We start from the raw sequence: 16,783 nt of genomic DNA, 5'->3' as shown, positions 1-16,783 counted from the left end.
CAGAGCGCTTCACAGCAAATATACATAGAACAACAACAAGCAGGAAATAGAGTCCGTGCAACAGTAACTTGAGCGGAGTAAGGGATGGTGATCTGGCGAGAATCAAATTGTTCAAGGTTCCGCTAGAAAGCTGACTACCATTGTCCCGTATGAGGGTCATCTTAGGCACCAGAGTGTTCAAGGAAGAAGGCTTTGAGTAGCGATTTGAATTGCGGGAAGGAGGCAGTCATTCTGATATGAGGGGGGATGGAGTTCCAGATTCTGGGGGCATTCCCCGCAAAGGATTTATTAGATGTTTTTCGCTTCTGTGATTTCAGAGGGATGAGTAAAAGTGTGCTGGAGCTTCTGAGGTTCCTGGACTGACCCGCCCTTTTGAGTTTAGAAGCCAGGTATTCCGGTTTGCCTGTATGTAGGGCTTTATGAGTGAGGCAGGCTGTGCGGAAGTTGGCTCTTTGGACAATCGGGAGCCATTTCAGTTCTTTGAGTGCTGGGGAGATGTGGTCAAATTTCTTTGTTCCTGTGACCATTCTTGCTGCTGCGTTGAGGGTGGAGGTGAGTGGTTCCAGGTGCGTCTTGGCCGTTCCCGTCAGCACTGCGATGCCATAGTCTATTCTGGAAAGCACAAGTGCCTGGGTGGCCTGTTTCAGGTCTTTGGGGGGGAGGAAGGGTTTGATCTTGTGTAGAAGTTTCAGGTTCAGGAATGCGCTTTTGGCGGTATTAGAGATGTGTTTGTTCATGTCCAGTTTGGAGTCGAGGGTGATTCCTAAGGATTTTGCGGAGTTTGTTGGTGTCAGAGAGACATTGAGAGCATTTAAGGCTTTGAGCCATTCCACTATTTGTGGGTTTTCATCTTTGTTCGATATTAGGAGAACTTCTGTTTTTTCTTCATTCAGTTTGAGGTGGTTGGCTGTGAGCCACTGTTGGACCTTCATGAGTGTCGCATTTAGTCTGTGAATGTCTGCTATCGAGGTGGTTTTCAAATATAGTTGGGTGTCATCTGCGTAGAGGTGGAATGGGATGTTGGAGTTCCTTAGGAGTGAAGTGAGGGGTTCCATGTAGATGTTGAAGAGTTGTGGAGAGAGTACTGACCCTTGGGGGACTCCTCTGCTGACGGGGAGGGGGTCAGATTCGAAGCTGTTGATCTTTATTTTTTGGGTGCGGTTGTTCAGAAAAGAGGAGAACCATTTTAAGACTGTCTTTTCGATGCCCGCTCTCTCTCGGAGGGCATTAAGTAAGAGGGAATGATCCACGGTGTTGAATGCAGCCGAGAGGTCAAGGAGGATAAGAAGGCTGCATTGGTTGGAGTCGAGTGACATGTGCAGATCATCTAGGACATTTAGGATTGCGGTTTCGGTGCTGCAGCCCTTCCTGAACCCTGATTGGTGCGGGTCCAATAGATTGGAAATCTCCAGATGTTGGGTTAATTGTGCAAGCACGCATCTTTCCAGAATTTTGGCTAGGAACGGAAGGTTTGAGACCGGGCGGAAGTTGTTCAGGTCAGTGAGATCAAGGCCAGGTTTTTTTAGAAGAGGAGTGACTTGTCCTAGTTTGAGGCAGTCGGGGATGAAGCCCTCTTTCAAGGAGCTGTTGATGATCTTGGCCCAGATTGGGGCTAGAGTGAGTTTCATATCCTTTGTCAGTCTCGAGGGCAGTTGATCGAGGGAATGAGATGATGGTTTAGCGGCAGCGATAAGATTGCTTATCAATTCTTCCTTAATCGGCTGGAAGGAAGACCAACGGATAGATGGGATTACAAGGGTGTTGAGGTTGGGTGAAGGATTCGTGCTGAATGAGCGATCAATTTTGGCGATTTTTTCATTGAAGAAACTAGCAAAGTTTTCGCACAGGGTCTTCGATGCTACTATGTTGGATGCCTTAGGGATGGAAGTTTGATTCCTGATGATGGTAAAGAGTTCTTTGGAGCGGTTTTTGGCGTTGTCAAGGGCTGAGCAGAAGAAGGATGATTTTTTGCTTTTGATGTGGGTATAATAATTTTTGCGAGCTGTCTTGAGGTGGTCCCGATGGAGGGTGGTAGGGTTGGTCCTCCATGTTCTTTCCAAGTATCTTAGATGTCTTCTTTCCTCATTAATGTCAGTCGAGAATCAAGACCTGGAGGGGATGCTTCTGGGTTTTTTTAGTTTCAGAGGTGCGAGCTGATCCAGGGCGAGCTCAAGGTTGGAATGGTAGAGTGAGGTGAGATCTGAGGTTGAGAGGGACTCCTTCGTGTTCGGGAGGAGTGAGCTGAGACCTTCTTCTAGCTTGTCTCGGGGGATTCTAGAAGTGTTCCTGACCCACTTAGGGGGGGCTTGGGTGGGTGGGAGGGATAGGGCTGGCTGAGTAATATGAAAGAGAATGATGTGGTGGTCTGACCAGTCAACCGGTATGATGTGATCGATCGAGATTGCATTTTTGTTCGCAATGATGGCATCCAGGGTCGCTCCTCTGTAATGCGTTTCTTCTGAGCAGTGTTGGATCAGATCATTGGCCTGCAGAAGGGAGTTGAGAGATTGAATCAGCGGGTTAGTGGGTTCGTTCCATCTGAGGTTGAGATCGCCTAGAATTAGATTGTCGTCGCTGTTAAGAGTTGATTGGGTGATGAGATCTGACAGTTGAGTTCTAAATTCGTTGGAGTTGCCTGGGGGATGGTATAGGAGATGGCATTGACGTGAGCTCTGACATTGAGATTTGATGTTGATCGACAGGCATTCAAAGGAACTGTACAGGCCGGAGGGAGCTTCGGAGATGGAGAGGTCATTTTTGTGGATAATTGCTATGCCCCCACCTTTGTGTATGGGTCTGTCTTTACGGATGATTGAGAATCCGGGCGGGACCAGCATGTCCAGAATGGGGAGAGATGCGGTGTTTAGCCATGTTTCCGTGATGAAGGCTACATCCAGGTCATGGGAGAGGATGGCTTCGGCTATTTCCGTTGCATGTTTGACTGCGGACCGGCTGTTGATAAGCATACAGTTCATGGGGGGTATTTCTTTCGCTTTAATCTTGTCGGGTTTGGCTCTGGGTATGGAGGAAAGAAACGGTGGAGGTCTCGTGGCTCTGCTGGGGGGGGGGTTTCTACCTACACCGGTGATGACTTGTATCGAAGAGGAGAGAGTCGAGTTCGTGTGTGGAGCCTGGGCTGACTGGTTCGGGGGGAGTTCGTACGAGGCAACGAGTGCGCTCACTTCCTGGGGAGAGAGGGAGTCGGTAGTTCTTCTGGGAATGATAATTCGAGGTTCCGACAGGTCCTTAGTGCGAGGGTGCAGGTGATCTGGGTGAGGGTGGACCTGGATGGTGTTGGGATAGTCATTCCTGGGGAGGGGAGGAGGGATGTGGGGTGGAGGGGATGGAGGAGAGGGCATCTGGAGATTCCCTAAGGCAGATAGGATTTCTTTCAGGCCTAGGATCAGGGTCGCGATCTGCGCCTCAATAAGGTTCAGGCGATGCGCCATCTCGGGTGAGGGGGATAGGAGGGGGGATCTCTGTAGGGGGGAGGATCTCTGCGGGGAAGGGGCTGAGTGCTGGTTGTGGTTTGGGAACTGGGGTGAGGGGGGGTGTGGTTTCTTTGGGGATGAGTGGGGGGCTGAGTACTTGAAGTTAGGGAGTGCTGGGGGGAGGACGGGGGAAGGGGGGAAGGGGGAGCTGGGGAGTGAGAGGATGCAGGATTGGCATAGTGGGAGAGCAAGGGGCGTTGTGGAGGCTGGGGTGGATCTCTAAGGGTGGCGGATAGGTAGCTAGTGGTGTTTTGGGAGCTGGGGAGCGGGGGTTTGGGTGTCCTTTGGGGATGAGAGGATGGCTGGATAGTGAGAGGATGGGAGTGTGGGGTGAAGGCCGGAGGTTGGGAAATAGGGGGAGCTGGGGCTGATGGTGACATCTGATTGGTGGCGAGACTAAGTGACGTAGTGAGGGGCTGTCGGGGTGGCGGGAGCATGCTCTGTGGACCGGGAGTTAGTGCGGAGCTAGTAGGTGGGGAGGGGGTGCTTTTGTGGGGGTAATGGATAGTGGCCATCTTGAGGGTGGGGAAGAGAGAGTCGAAAAACTCTAGGTTTTCGTCTTTCGCCTGAATTAGAATGGTGCCATTCTCATAGATGGTGATGGAGATGTCTCCGGTCAGAGATTGTTGGATCAGAGGGGCGATGGTTAGTTTGCGATTACGTTTGGTGAAGGTCGTTTTGGAGACGGGGAGGGATGAGTAGAAGGTGGTTGCCCAGACGTCAGGTCTGTTGGTGTGGAAAATGAGGTCCATTTTCCTCTGTCCTCTGGTAGTGCAGTGGTAAGTGTCAACAACTAGCGTTTCGGGGTAAAGTCTAATTATATTCTTTTTGAAGCGTTTTTTTGCTTTGAAGGCGAGGTTGCGTGGGAACGTTATAGCGAAGGTGTTCTGCCCTTGGGGAGAGAGGTGAGTAGAGGAAGGGCAGAGATGTGTGTCTGGTTGTGCAGTCGGTGGCATCTTAGCTGGGCTGAGGGGGAGGCAAAACCTCCGGGGTAGGAGATGGGTAGGATCGGTTTAGAGGTAGAAGCGTGGTAGAGGTAGCGGGGATGCGCAGGGGGAATAGTGTCGCGTGGATGGTTGCGCGGGATGTGGTTGGAGTAGGCGAGGGGGGCAGGGGAGGGCTGGCCGGTGGAGTAGGGGGTTAGCGCCGGGTCCTGGGGGTGTTAGGAGTCAGAGAGCGGTGGACAGCATGCCCTGGGGCGAGCTGAGTCATAGGAAGACGGGCGTGTTGTAGGGTAAGGTAGGGGACAGGTCCCTGGAGGAAGAGGCCCGTTGAGTCTTGTAGGTGCTGGTCTACTGCGGGTACTGGGGGAGGCACTGTCACTTGGTGCCTCTGAGGTTCTTAGGTTGGGAGAGATGGATACGCTGATGATGGAGTCTTAGTCAGCCCGGGTTCCCTGGTCAAATTGCTGCCTTGAGTGGGCTTATCTTCCCAGAAGTTAAAGACTTTGAGCTGGCTTGGGTAGAGCAGGATCCTGAACCCTGCTCAAATATTGAGGTTTAGTCAGGAGCAGTGTTAAAACTGGAGAATCAGGACCCTTTTGTAGGTATAGAGATGTCCCGGATGGCGGCCATCTTAAGGTCAGGCAACCCTGTATGAGGGCGAGTGATGAGTATTAGCGTTGGGGGCATGGGGAGGCGCCCCTGTGAAGTGCCCTTAGGGATCGTTAGCGGAGGCAGCGTGGAGCGTGGGGCTTATTTCTTGATTAGGCTAACCTGTGCCCTTTTTTAAGGGGTAGTTGTTATTGGCAGTCGGCCATTTTGGGGCCAGGCAGCCCAGCCGGTGGTGATGGTCGGGACCGGTGCGAGGTCCGTCTTGGAGCGTGAGGTCTGCCGCCTCTCGCCTATGCCCAGCTGCGGTGCCTCGGTGTTGCTGGGGCTTCGCTAAGTTTGCCTTGCTTTAGGCGCTGTGTCTAGCGGTTCTGGGCTGCTCCCTGGTGTCCCGATGAAGCCGTCGCTGGCCGTCTCTGGCTGCCACCTCGTCGTTGCCCCACTGCAGGTACGAGCGGGGGGGAGGGGGGGAATTTGCTGCTTGCTGGGGTGCAGGGCAGCGCTCTGGGGCATGTCCCGACCTGGAGGTCGAGGGGACTCTCGCGACGGTCGCGCCGATCCTCCTTGGCGTGTCTGGTCAGGTTGCCCCGTCTTCTGTTTTTTTTCTCCGTGTCCCGGGGGGAGTCGGCTTCAGTGTACCGGCGTGGGGGGGTGTTGTAATGGGGTCGCTCCGGTCGGGATTTGCACCAACAGTGATCCCTTATCCCGGAGCTCGTCCCTCTTACACCCTCCTCGCGGCCATCTTGCGTATAGCAGGTCGTATGCTCTGCACACACATGCAGTGCCCTTTGTGTAATGCCTGGCCATATGGGAGGTGCATTTTAGGGGCTTCCAACATTTTGCGTGACGCCGCCCGGTTTCGCCTTTCATTTCGTGGGTGGAATTTCACAAAAAATTACTTGAGAAAGACACACCTGTCCCTAGACCCTGAAAATCTATGGAATATTGATATATGAATATTGCTAATAACCATGAGATGCACTATTAATGTAATTGCCAGTATTGCTTGAACAATATTGTAACTGTAACTATTATTGATTACATGTTCAAACACAATGACTGCATGGCACCAGGGCGCTCCTCTCGTTCTCTGAACTCAATTGAATTTCACTGAGAATAATGAGAGCCATATCTGCCATAATGCCCCAGAAAGCTTGAAGCTATGCTTAACAAAGGACCTGTGCTAGGTCACTGGAGAAATTCTTTAGGAAATTGAAATGCTGATTGATGGGGGTGAAACCCTACTCAAACCACAACCACAATCTATGTGAAGGTGCACCACAAGCAAACCGCAAATTAACCTGTGTTAAACCTCCTGTAGCTTGGCACAAAAGCAGCCAGGTTAACTTGGAGGCAAACTGTAAAGTATTTATTCAGTATTTCGAACAGTAATAAAGCCTAGCTACTCTTTTCAGGTTTCCGAGCTCAGTAATCTGGGTACCATTACATGGGGTGCTGTAGAAACATATATTTACCACTCTTGGACATGACCAAATTGTTTAATGAAGCACTAAATTCAAATATTTATGTAAATTACTTTGGAAAAACTGTGTATCACTGCACAATAGATGAACAGATATTTTTGGCCTTGGTGAGAGCCACAAATGTAACATTGAGTAGAAATTGGGCTTGCAAGCCATCTTTTTCACACTGATCCAATCATCACAAGAGCTTAAAATGCAACCATGCTCATATTTGCACGACAAGTTATTAATTATGACCAGGTCGTAACTCGTCATAAGCATCAATACAAACCCAGGATGATACAGTTAACACTGTGTGTGTATAAAGGGTGCACAAATAATGTTTGCACAATGTAATCCAATCTCTAAAGTGTGTGTAAATCACTCTAACGCCGGGCCTGTAACACAAACGTTTTACACTCCACGATGATTTTGCGGCTCCAATTCATGCCTAGGTGTCAATGATCCCAATAATGTGCAGACAGGTTCAATTTAAGGGTAGGCGAAGGAAATCACTGTACATGTGAAGGCAGACATAATCACGGAATTTCACAGTTTGCAAAGAAGTGCGAAGCTCTTGTAGTTTTGACTTTTGCCAGGTCCCATTCCCACATTAAATGGATATCAGGCTGCAGGGAATATGTTTCCTCAGTATTACTCAGAGCTGTTGCCAGCCTGCTGGGTGGCAGAGGGAATACAGGGGCAGTATCAATATCCCATTTGGGAGAGTGGTGCTCCGAGGCTGTGGTTGAAGAGTTCTGCGTGGCTGCACATGTGGCAGGGGGTGTCCTCATGGTGGGTTGCGGGAGTGGAGAGGGAGGGGGTGGTGCTGGGGAGGGACTGTTGGGCCAGTTGACTGTTTCCGAAGGGCACAGACAGGAGCCAATTAGGGAGGTGGGGGGACGGTGAGCAGAGCTTTGTGGCTCATATTCTGGATGCGGCGTGTCTCGAGGAGACAGCGCATGCGCTGCTTAGGCGAGACCAAAAACTAATGGTCAGACGCACAAGGAGTTTTCTCCATGCGCGCTGTGGCTATAGTTTTTTTCCCCTGCTCAGGACAAAATGGCAGACTGGCATGGAGATCCTAAATAGGTGCTGTGGTCACTGTGATCCAAAGTGTCGATTGAGCCTTTCCTAGGAGATTCGGAATTGAGCAGCAGCTTTCTAGCTCCCCTTGGCAGCAGCCTAAGCTTCCATATTGGCTCCCAGGCAAATCTCCTCTCACACCTGCCCAGGCCCCTTAAGCGTTTGGTGGGCGAACGCCAAAGCATCCACCTCCATTTCGTGGGCTGCAGTTTCCCTGTGCCCTCAGACTGCAGTGAACCAAGGACCAGGAAGTGGTAAGAAAGCAGACTAGTACTGTCTCTTTCCTGAAATTTAAAAAGCGGTTTTCCCTACTCATGATTGCGTCATTTTTACCTGTTTTCTTGTGTCACGGTTGACCATGACACTCTGATAGAACCTCAGCTGCCACTCCAGGAGGGAGGATCATCAACCACTCCTTAACTACCTGAATATTTCCAGTAGAACTCAAAAAGTCATGCATACGCCCATTACTGTAGGAAAACAAACTTGGACCCGCTGATCCCAGACAACTACAGACCAATTACAAATGGACCTTTCCTGGGCAAACTGATAGAAAGAGCAGCATTCTCCAAGATGTCACAATTCATTGAAAAGAAGGCCATACTTTCAGACTTCCAAACGGGTTTCCGTCCAGGAAGAGGCACAGAATCTGCCCTCCTTGCCATCTGGGATGACCTGAAGAACACAGTTGACTGCAATGGGGTTGATGCGCTCTTGGACCTCTTGGCTGCCTCTGACACAGTTAACTAGGATACTCTGATACAAAGACTGTACGAAGGTTGCATAAAGGGGACTGCTCTAGACTGGATCGTATCCTACCTTCGATACAGAACTAATGTCATCCATACCCCACCTTTCTCATCCAAATTGCACTTCATGAAAGCAGGGGTCCCTCAAGGCTCTATTATCTCACCCATGCTTTACAACATCTACATGAAGTTTTTTCCGGCATTGATCAATCAATTTCACCTCACGTGCTATAACTATGCAGATGACAAGCAAATACTCCTTTAACTGGAATGCCTCAAAGACAATTGAAATTCACCAGTTTTCAGTTATCTCAGAGCAGTGGATGAATGGATATTGTGGAGCCATCTCAAATTGAATGCTTCCAAAACTGAAATACTCATGTGTGGCGATAGGAAACATTATGACCCGCTAGGTGTGTGACCTAATGATCTGGGAACACGTCTACAGTATCGAAGGAAGTAAGAAACCTCGGAATGATCATGGGCTCAAAGCTATCGATGATTGCCCAAGTGGACAAACTAGCAAGATCAAGCTTTGTTACAATAAAAACTATGCGACAAATCTTTCCCCATTTGGAATTTCCAGACAAAGTCCAGGTTACCACTCCCTTCAGTCCAAACTCAATTACGTCAATAGCCTCTACCACAGATTACCTTTAATGACCATGAAAAGACTACAACGGATTCAGAACTTGGCTGCCAGATTACGCTTACATATAAAACCGCAAGACCACATCTACCCTGACTTGAAAAGCCCTGCATTGGTTACCGGTTACCAGAAGATCCATGGTAAAGCTGCTTTGTGTCACCCACAAAGTGATACATGGAACAGGACCACTCTTCATCAGGAATAAAATCACCTAACACATTCAACAAAGGAACCTCTGCTCTGGAGTGGCACCTCGCCTCAAAATCCCAAAATATAAGGAAAAAAACATGGGTGGCACATCATTCTCTTTTCAAGCAGCCAAACTATGGAACTCTTTACCCCAACATAGGATCCACGGATAACCACTTATCTTCTGAAAACTACTCAAGAATTGGCTCTTCCCCACATAACCACCACATGCAAACAGAAATATATACAGCACCTCTCTGTGTATATAAGCATTTATTTGTACTATAGATATGTACCTATATATGTGTATTGCTTTGTATAAACATGTAGAATAATTGTTTAAAAAAAGAAACTATGTAGATATTCAGTAGTTCTGCTTAACAAATGTACATATTAATGAGTTACATTATTCTATGTTTTCAACATGTGACTGCATAAATAAGTAACTCTTTTATCATAACTATTTATCTACAATTGCTTCACTATCGATTTAAAGAAAACATTTTTTTTAATAAATACAATTAATTTAAAGTAGAACAACACTTGAAGGCCGGAGTTTAATTAATACATCTTTAATCTACATATACGACCTTCCTTTTTGCATCTATATACCTATCATGTACTGATAGATCGAAATATTTATTACTTTTCTTCTAATTCAGCATATCCAATGCGCCACCCTATTTTTCACCCTATACCACTCTCAATATATCCTCTACCTCAACTCTCTGACTCAAATCAAACCTTTCTACTACTCTTTCCAATGCATTACCCTATACCTCTATCAATATATCCTCTACCTCGTCTCGCTAATTCATCCCAAACCCCATACAACTACTATGATCCCCAAAATAACCCTTTCTAGACTCTTCCCTACTCTACCCCTCCTTGCATCATCTCATACGTCTTTTTATTATTCCAATCCCCCAAAACAAGTCCTTCTAAACCCTTCCCTTGGATTCTTCCCCCTCCACCTCCCTTTTCCTCATCCGTAGCCTCCTCCTACTGCGATGAGCTCCAAAAAAGAACAAAGAAAAACAAATATATATCTTTCTAAATCCTTTCCTCTTCTATCCCTCTACTATACTTTTCAATCCAAATAATAGACTAACATGTCTACCACTCAAATAATTAATTTCATATTTCACTACACTAATTCAGCACTAACCCTTTATGAATTCCAGAGTAGCGTGCTACTTGCCGAAAAAGCACTTCAACACCTCATCAGGGGTAGTATTTAAATGCAAACCTTTTTCCCTATTCTACCCCTTCGCTATCCTTCTCAATCCAAATAACTGAATAACATATCCATCACTGAAATTACTTTCATATTTCACAATACTAATTCACCACTAATACTTTATGGATTCCAGAGGAGCGTACTACTCTCCAAAAAAGCACTTCAACACCCCATCAGGGGTAGAAAGCGCTATATATAAATGTAAACCTTTTTCCTTTGCCTATCGCTCTACTATCGTTCTCGATCTAAATAACTGACTAACATAATCACCACTCAAATTATTGTTATATTTCACTATACTAATTTACCACTGATTCTCTAAGGATACTGAAGTAGCATGTTACTCACCGAAAAAAGCGCTTCAACACACCATCAAGTGTAGCAAGAGCTATGTAATGCAAACCTTTTTCCCTCTTCTATTCCTCCACATTCCTTCTCAATCCAAATAACTGACTAACACATCTACCACTCAATCACTTTCATATTTCACTATACTAATTCACCAATAATCCTTTATGGGTTCAGGAGTAGAGTGCTTTTCGCCCAAAAAACAATTTGACGCTTCGTCAGGGGTAGTAAGCGCTATATAAATGCAATTACAATACAATACACTGGCCTGTACGACAACTTAGCAGTGCCAGAAGATTTAGTCTGAGAGGCCAGTGTGTGGATCATTTCTTTGGCTGTTTGTTGGTCTTTAAATGGACGGGTGTGCTGGTTTTTACTGTTTATTTCTCTGATCTTGCCAGGAAAATTGCCTGATGCAAGCACAAATTCATGCAGTCTCCCTCACTATGAAACAAGTTTTTCCATGTTCGAAACTGGCCTGATTTGGCGAACGTAGGCCAATTTTTAACCCACAGATTCGCTAATGAGGGCCTCTTTTATTTTGATGCCTGGGCCAATTTGTTTGCCCAATTCCGACACTGGAGGCAAATGCTTGCCATTCTGGCTTGTACGGTCAGCATTTCATGCATTCACTCTGAGAAATTCTGAGCTATATGTATTCACTTTAGATCACTCAAACCCACAAAAAAAGTCACTCAGCTCTGGACTGAGCCAGCACAGCTCTTCATGATATGACCACTGAACTACCACTCGGTAACGCACCATCTTTGACCACTGTTGATATTCCAGCTCTGCGACTTCTGGCAGCAGGGAAAGGAGGGGCGCATGGTACTGCTTTAGGCAACAGTAAGTGGCATGGCGACTGATGAGCTCCCATCCCTGCACAACGGTGGCGCATTCCTGGGACAGCACCTTTTTAGTGTCATTCAATTTGTGGAAAATTGCCTAGATTCAGTTTGCAAGTAGGCTTGCGGCTGATGTTAGAAAGACTTATGAAAGAAATGTAATGGAAGAAACTTAATGGAAGAAACATTGAAAGGCTTAAAAATTGTAAGTTATGGGGTTCTAGAAAATAAATGAGATCATTACAGTCTGTCTCCTTATGACTGTATCTTTGCCTTTGACCCTGTACAGAGCTCTGCTGTCTTTTGACTAGGTTCACACTATACAAATACCACATGACATGATATATACAGTCATCATCAAGGCTGGGATACACTTTCGAGAATGCATAGAGTTTCGGAAGGGATTTAAACAAACAAAGAAAAAAAAACATTTTCGCAGGCACTTGAAAAGGAGAAAACATTTTCTTTAAAAATATATCTATCTACTCGTAACTATGACATTTCTTCTAAGTTCACTTCGGATTTTGTATTCCATTTTCATGCTACCCTCCCAAAATCTAAAAGTGTAAGATCAGGTCTCCAGAAGTCTTACCGGTCTCTGAAAGTACAGAAGCGAAAGCGAGAACTGTGAAGAAACAGCAGGTCTTCGTAAACAAATTCATGTCAGCTTTTCTGTTCAACCTTTGCCCATTAAACGAGGTCCATCGCGGCTCAACTTTCTGTGGTCTGCATTTCTGTGACCAATAAAAGATAATGTGGCTTCTGTCCAGGGCACCACGAGTGCACTCCTCGTCAGACCCTCACAACTGCACAGTTTCGTAGAGTAAAGGTTTTGGCTTGTGGCTGCATTACTTCCTGTGCGTCGGCACGAGTCGCGCGCACAGGAAGTAATGCATTGGATGTGTCTCTCACTTCACCACCCTAAGCTGGTTCCAAGTGTCAGGATAGATGAACAGCCTCCAAGGTTCCGTGAGCTCGAGCCCATCACGGATCTAGGAAGATACTCAATAGAAAACTTAAAGGACACACCTGAAACATATTTGATTTTATATTTGGTGTAATGAACACATGGCCGCGTTTTCCCCATGTAATACCTGGGCCTGCATAATGAACGTTTTGCGCCTAAGCCCGTCAACTAAGGCTGCCTGGAGCTCTTTTTAGGTCGCTCTAAGGACAACTTTAGCAATTGTTGCAGACCTAGAGCCATATTTATGACCCGGTTTGCGTCACTCTTGCACCACGCAGTGGGTGCAAGAGCGCCGCAAACCTTAAGTCAGATTTTTGAAGCCACATAAAGCGTGGCATCATTCCATGGGCTTTGTTTTGCATGGGTGTTCCTATGCAGCTGTCATGTTTTTTGACACATTTCCAGATTTACCAAACCTGGTGAACCTGGGAATGCAACAAAAAGGTACGCCTCTCCAGGAAAGGCGTAACTGTGAAAAATAGCTTTATTTCTCCTTGTTACTTCCTCTTTCTATAGATAGCGGAATATGCCTCAAGGAATTGTTTTTTAGCTGGAAGATACCCCTTCCTGCACAAAAACAATCCAGCATGCAATACAGGCACCCTTGCACCATGGTGCTAAGGTGCCGGCATTGGTGCTGGGCAGCCCATTATGCGCCAGCGCTGAGGCAAAGGACAGGAATGCACCGTATGTCTTATATACAACACATTCCTGCCCTTTTCCAGTGACCCAGCTCAGGACGGTGACTTACTGCCCTGCACCACGTGGCCATAAATATGGTCCCTATTATTTCCAAAACATTTAGAGTTGGGCTTAGGCTCTGCCCACTGCTTTTGACTGGATGGCTTAATTGCCTATCAATGGTGGCAATTTTGAGACAATGGCTTTCCTCCCTGTTGATGTGTTTCTCCCATGCTGTCGCATTTCGGTCTGACATTGCTGTGATGGCCGCGCTTTTATTAATTCTCCGCTGATCACATGCAACTCTTTTATGTTTTGCCCGTTTGTGGATCCTTTTCCCTTTAGCAGTCACTTAAACAGCATCTTGCAGATATCTCTAGAAATGCTGACAGTCTTGTTTGTTCTTGCCATTTATTTTGCTGGTGTTTATGTTGTATAATTTGGTTGGCAAGTGGGTTAGCAGTCTTTTGGGTTAGTGGCTGAGTGAAAACATGGTAAGATGTCGTACTTTTATTTTTTAGACTACGCAGTTTTAGCAGTTGTACCGCATGTTTTCCTGTGTTAACTGTATTTATACTTGCTCATATGGTGGCTCTAGTTTTGCATACACCACAGCCTGCTTGGTACAAATACCCAGTAGCAAGTAGGCTGGTAGAAGTGCGCAGATGCTGTGTCCTCGCAAAAAGAACTAGAAAATTGGTGCATAAATTTAAAAACGTAAAGCGAAGTAGGTAAGAAATTAAGGAAAGTGATGCACTCCTGTGAAGTGTTTTTTTTAATTTTAAATAATTTTTATTGAAATTTTATAAAACAAAGCAATACACGAAGAGAAAGAAAATGTTAGGTGTAGTGGTGTATGATGGGTAGGAAAAGGTAGAGTTTAGTTGTAAAAACATAATATAACAAACAATTTGAGTTAGTTGGTAGCTAAGCCTGAAACAACTAAATAGCAGGTGGTCTCTGTAGTATGGTACCCCAGTATAGGATCAAGGGTTAAAGTGAGGAGGAAGAAAAGACAAAAGTAAGAATAGCAGAGGGGGGAAATCTGAGAGTAGCAGGGGTGGGGGAGAGAGGGGGTAGGGGTGGATGGGAGGGATAAAAGGAAGGTGAAGGGATAAGGGAGAGGGCTTCGAAAGGGGTGGGGTGGAGGGTGGAATGCTGTCTTTCCTCACCCCTCCCCCCCTTTTTTCTTGGCCCCCTGACCCGCAGAAGTAGGGATCTTAGCGCTGGGATACCTCCGGGTGACTACACGCTTTATAAAAATTTTTAATAATAATAATGAAGGAGGGAGTGGGGGGAACTGGGGGAATGGACGTGCTTCGCAGGAAGATTAAGGAACGTTTGTTCAATGTATATTGTTTAATGGAGGAAGCAGGAGGGCGGGGTGGGTAGTAGTGAGTAAGTGATGTTAGTTCAGGGGTAGAAAAGACGTTATGGCTGCAAATAGTTAGTTGTGTATGAGTTTAATCTTCTACAGATTTTTTGTTTTTCTCCTGTGGAGTGCTGAAAGACCAATGAGAATCACGTTCACCCACATCACTGGAGCAATTGAAATCATCCAGTCAGTAACAATGTATAGAAGAAATGATTCACAGGTGAGACAAAGGCAAGTAAGCCATCACTTAAGGAGTTTGGAGTTCACATGGACAAGAATGTCATCCAGTTATGAGCAAGTGACTGACCCAAAGCCCACCCAATACAAATAGTATTATAGACAGGATGTTTTTGGATGCTTTTGACAACAGATAGTGAACGCTGCCTGTAGACAAGCTAAACCCGTTGAGCCGTGTAACTGCAACAAATGATAGACGGAATGCTGTATGATTCAAACATTCCAGCCGGCAGGAATTGCAGTTTTTGGGCCTTCCATGTGTTGCTTTGCTTCAGAGCTCTGTTTGGCCACATGAAGCAGACTGTGCAGAGAAATGAGATTGCAGAGTAGTTGAAGAATCCTGAAAATTCATGGATGGGAGGGTGGGGGTGAGTCAAAGGTGCCTTCCCTCCAAAGGTGATATGTTTGTTATGGGCCTCATTCAGTGTCTCTGCACTTTATTATATCATTTCTGTGCACTTTGTTTAAGTTTTCTGTGCTCGCCTTCTTTTTATACACCTTATTTTCTTTTAACTGCAGTTCCTTTCATTTCCTGCGTGCTCTATTGCGTGTTTTATGTGCGTCTAGTTCTGTTTTCTGTTTTCTTTCTATCTTTTTTAAACTACTACTTTTTGTGAATTTTCTCTCTGGATGACATTCTTATTTTCTATGTAGATCAGTCTCAGTTGCAGGTGTACCTCGTTTAGCTGTGCCTGCTGTCTTCCATTCTCTGAGCATTTTAATTTCTTGAGTTAGGACGTCATCTAGATTTCCTGTCCAGACCTTTCTGATGTCTGCACACTTTGTTATGTTTATCTGTGTATTTCATAGTATAGTATAGCTTTCTGTGCATACCAAGTTTTTCTGTACAGCTGCTGCTTTTGCAAACCTCGGTTTATTTTTGTGTCATGTGCTCTTTTCCCTGCCCCTCATTCGGTTTCATATGTAGGCATGTTTTGCGCATTTTATTTGCCTTATTCTGTTTGTCTTGTATACTGAGGTTTTCTCACATCGTTATATACACACATTTTCTGTTAGGTTCATGCTATATTTTCATTAATATATGGTCTCATACTTGAGAACAATTGCAGCGTGGATGGTTAGCTGCAGGTCTGTGTGTTGTTTGCTTCAGATCTTTGTTTAGTCATGTGATGCAGACTCAGGGAGAAACAGAGCGGTCACTGAGGAAGGGATGCTCGGATTGGTCAGAGGTGCTTGAACCAATGCATGCAGTGTGTGCAGGATGGAACAAGCTCTTCTGTTGGGAGAAAATGCGGTGTGTACGGGATTGAACCAGCTCGTCTGTTAGGAGACAATGCGGTGTGTGTGCGATGGAACCAGCTCTTCTGTTGGGAGACAATGCAGTGTGTTTGGGATGGAACCAGCCCTTCTGTTGGGAGACAATGTGGCGTGTGTGGGATGGAACCATCTCTTCTTTTGCGAGACAATGTGGCATGTGCGGGATGGAACCAGCTCTTCTGTTGGCAGAAAATGCGGCGTGTGCAGGATTTAACCAGCTCGTCTGTTGGGAGACAAAGCAGTGTGTGTGGGATGGAACCAGCCCTTCTATTGGGAGACAATGCAGTGTGTGTGGGATGGAACCAGCTCTTCTGTTGGGAGACAATGCGGCGTGTGTGGGATGGAACCATCTCTTCTTTTGGGAGACAATGTGGCATGTGCGGGATATAACCAGCTCTTCTGTTGGCAGAAAATGCGGCGTGTGCAGGATTTAACCAGCTCGCCTGTTGGGAGACAATGCAGTGTGTGCAGGATGGAACCAGCACTTCTGCTGGGAGACTATGCGTCGTGTGCACTGTGGAACCAGCTCTTCTGTTGGGAGACAATGCGGCGTATGTGGGATGGAACCATCTCTTCTTTTGGGAGACAATGTGGCGTGTGTGGGATGGAACCAGCTCTTCTTTTGGGAGACAATC

General features: G+C 46.3%; 1 protein-coding gene across 1 annotated transcript in view; it reads right to left on the bottom strand.

Moving 5' to 3' along the window:
- Window positions 1-12,445, bottom strand: part of LOC144772437 (cell surface glycoprotein CD200 receptor 1-A-like) — a 369,215-nt gene extending 356,770 nt beyond the window's left edge. Inside the window, exon 1 of the mRNA XM_078656756.1 lies at window positions 12,203-12,445. Within this exon, the coding sequence (XP_078512882.1) occupies window positions 12,203-12,272 (70 nt within the window). The 5' untranslated portion in view covers window positions 12,273-12,445. The remainder of the gene's footprint in view (window positions 1-12,202) is intronic.
- Between the last annotated feature and the right edge of the window lie 4,338 nt (window positions 12,446-16,783).

The sequence above is a fragment of the Lissotriton helveticus genome, chromosome 8 (assembly GCF_964261635.1).
Source record: "Lissotriton helveticus chromosome 8, aLisHel1.1, whole genome shotgun sequence".
Taxonomy (NCBI): Eukaryota; Metazoa; Chordata; class Amphibia; order Caudata; family Salamandridae; genus Lissotriton; species Lissotriton helveticus.
The sequence above is the reverse complement of the archived record's forward strand: the minus strand, read 5'-3'. Positions and strand labels throughout refer to the sequence as shown.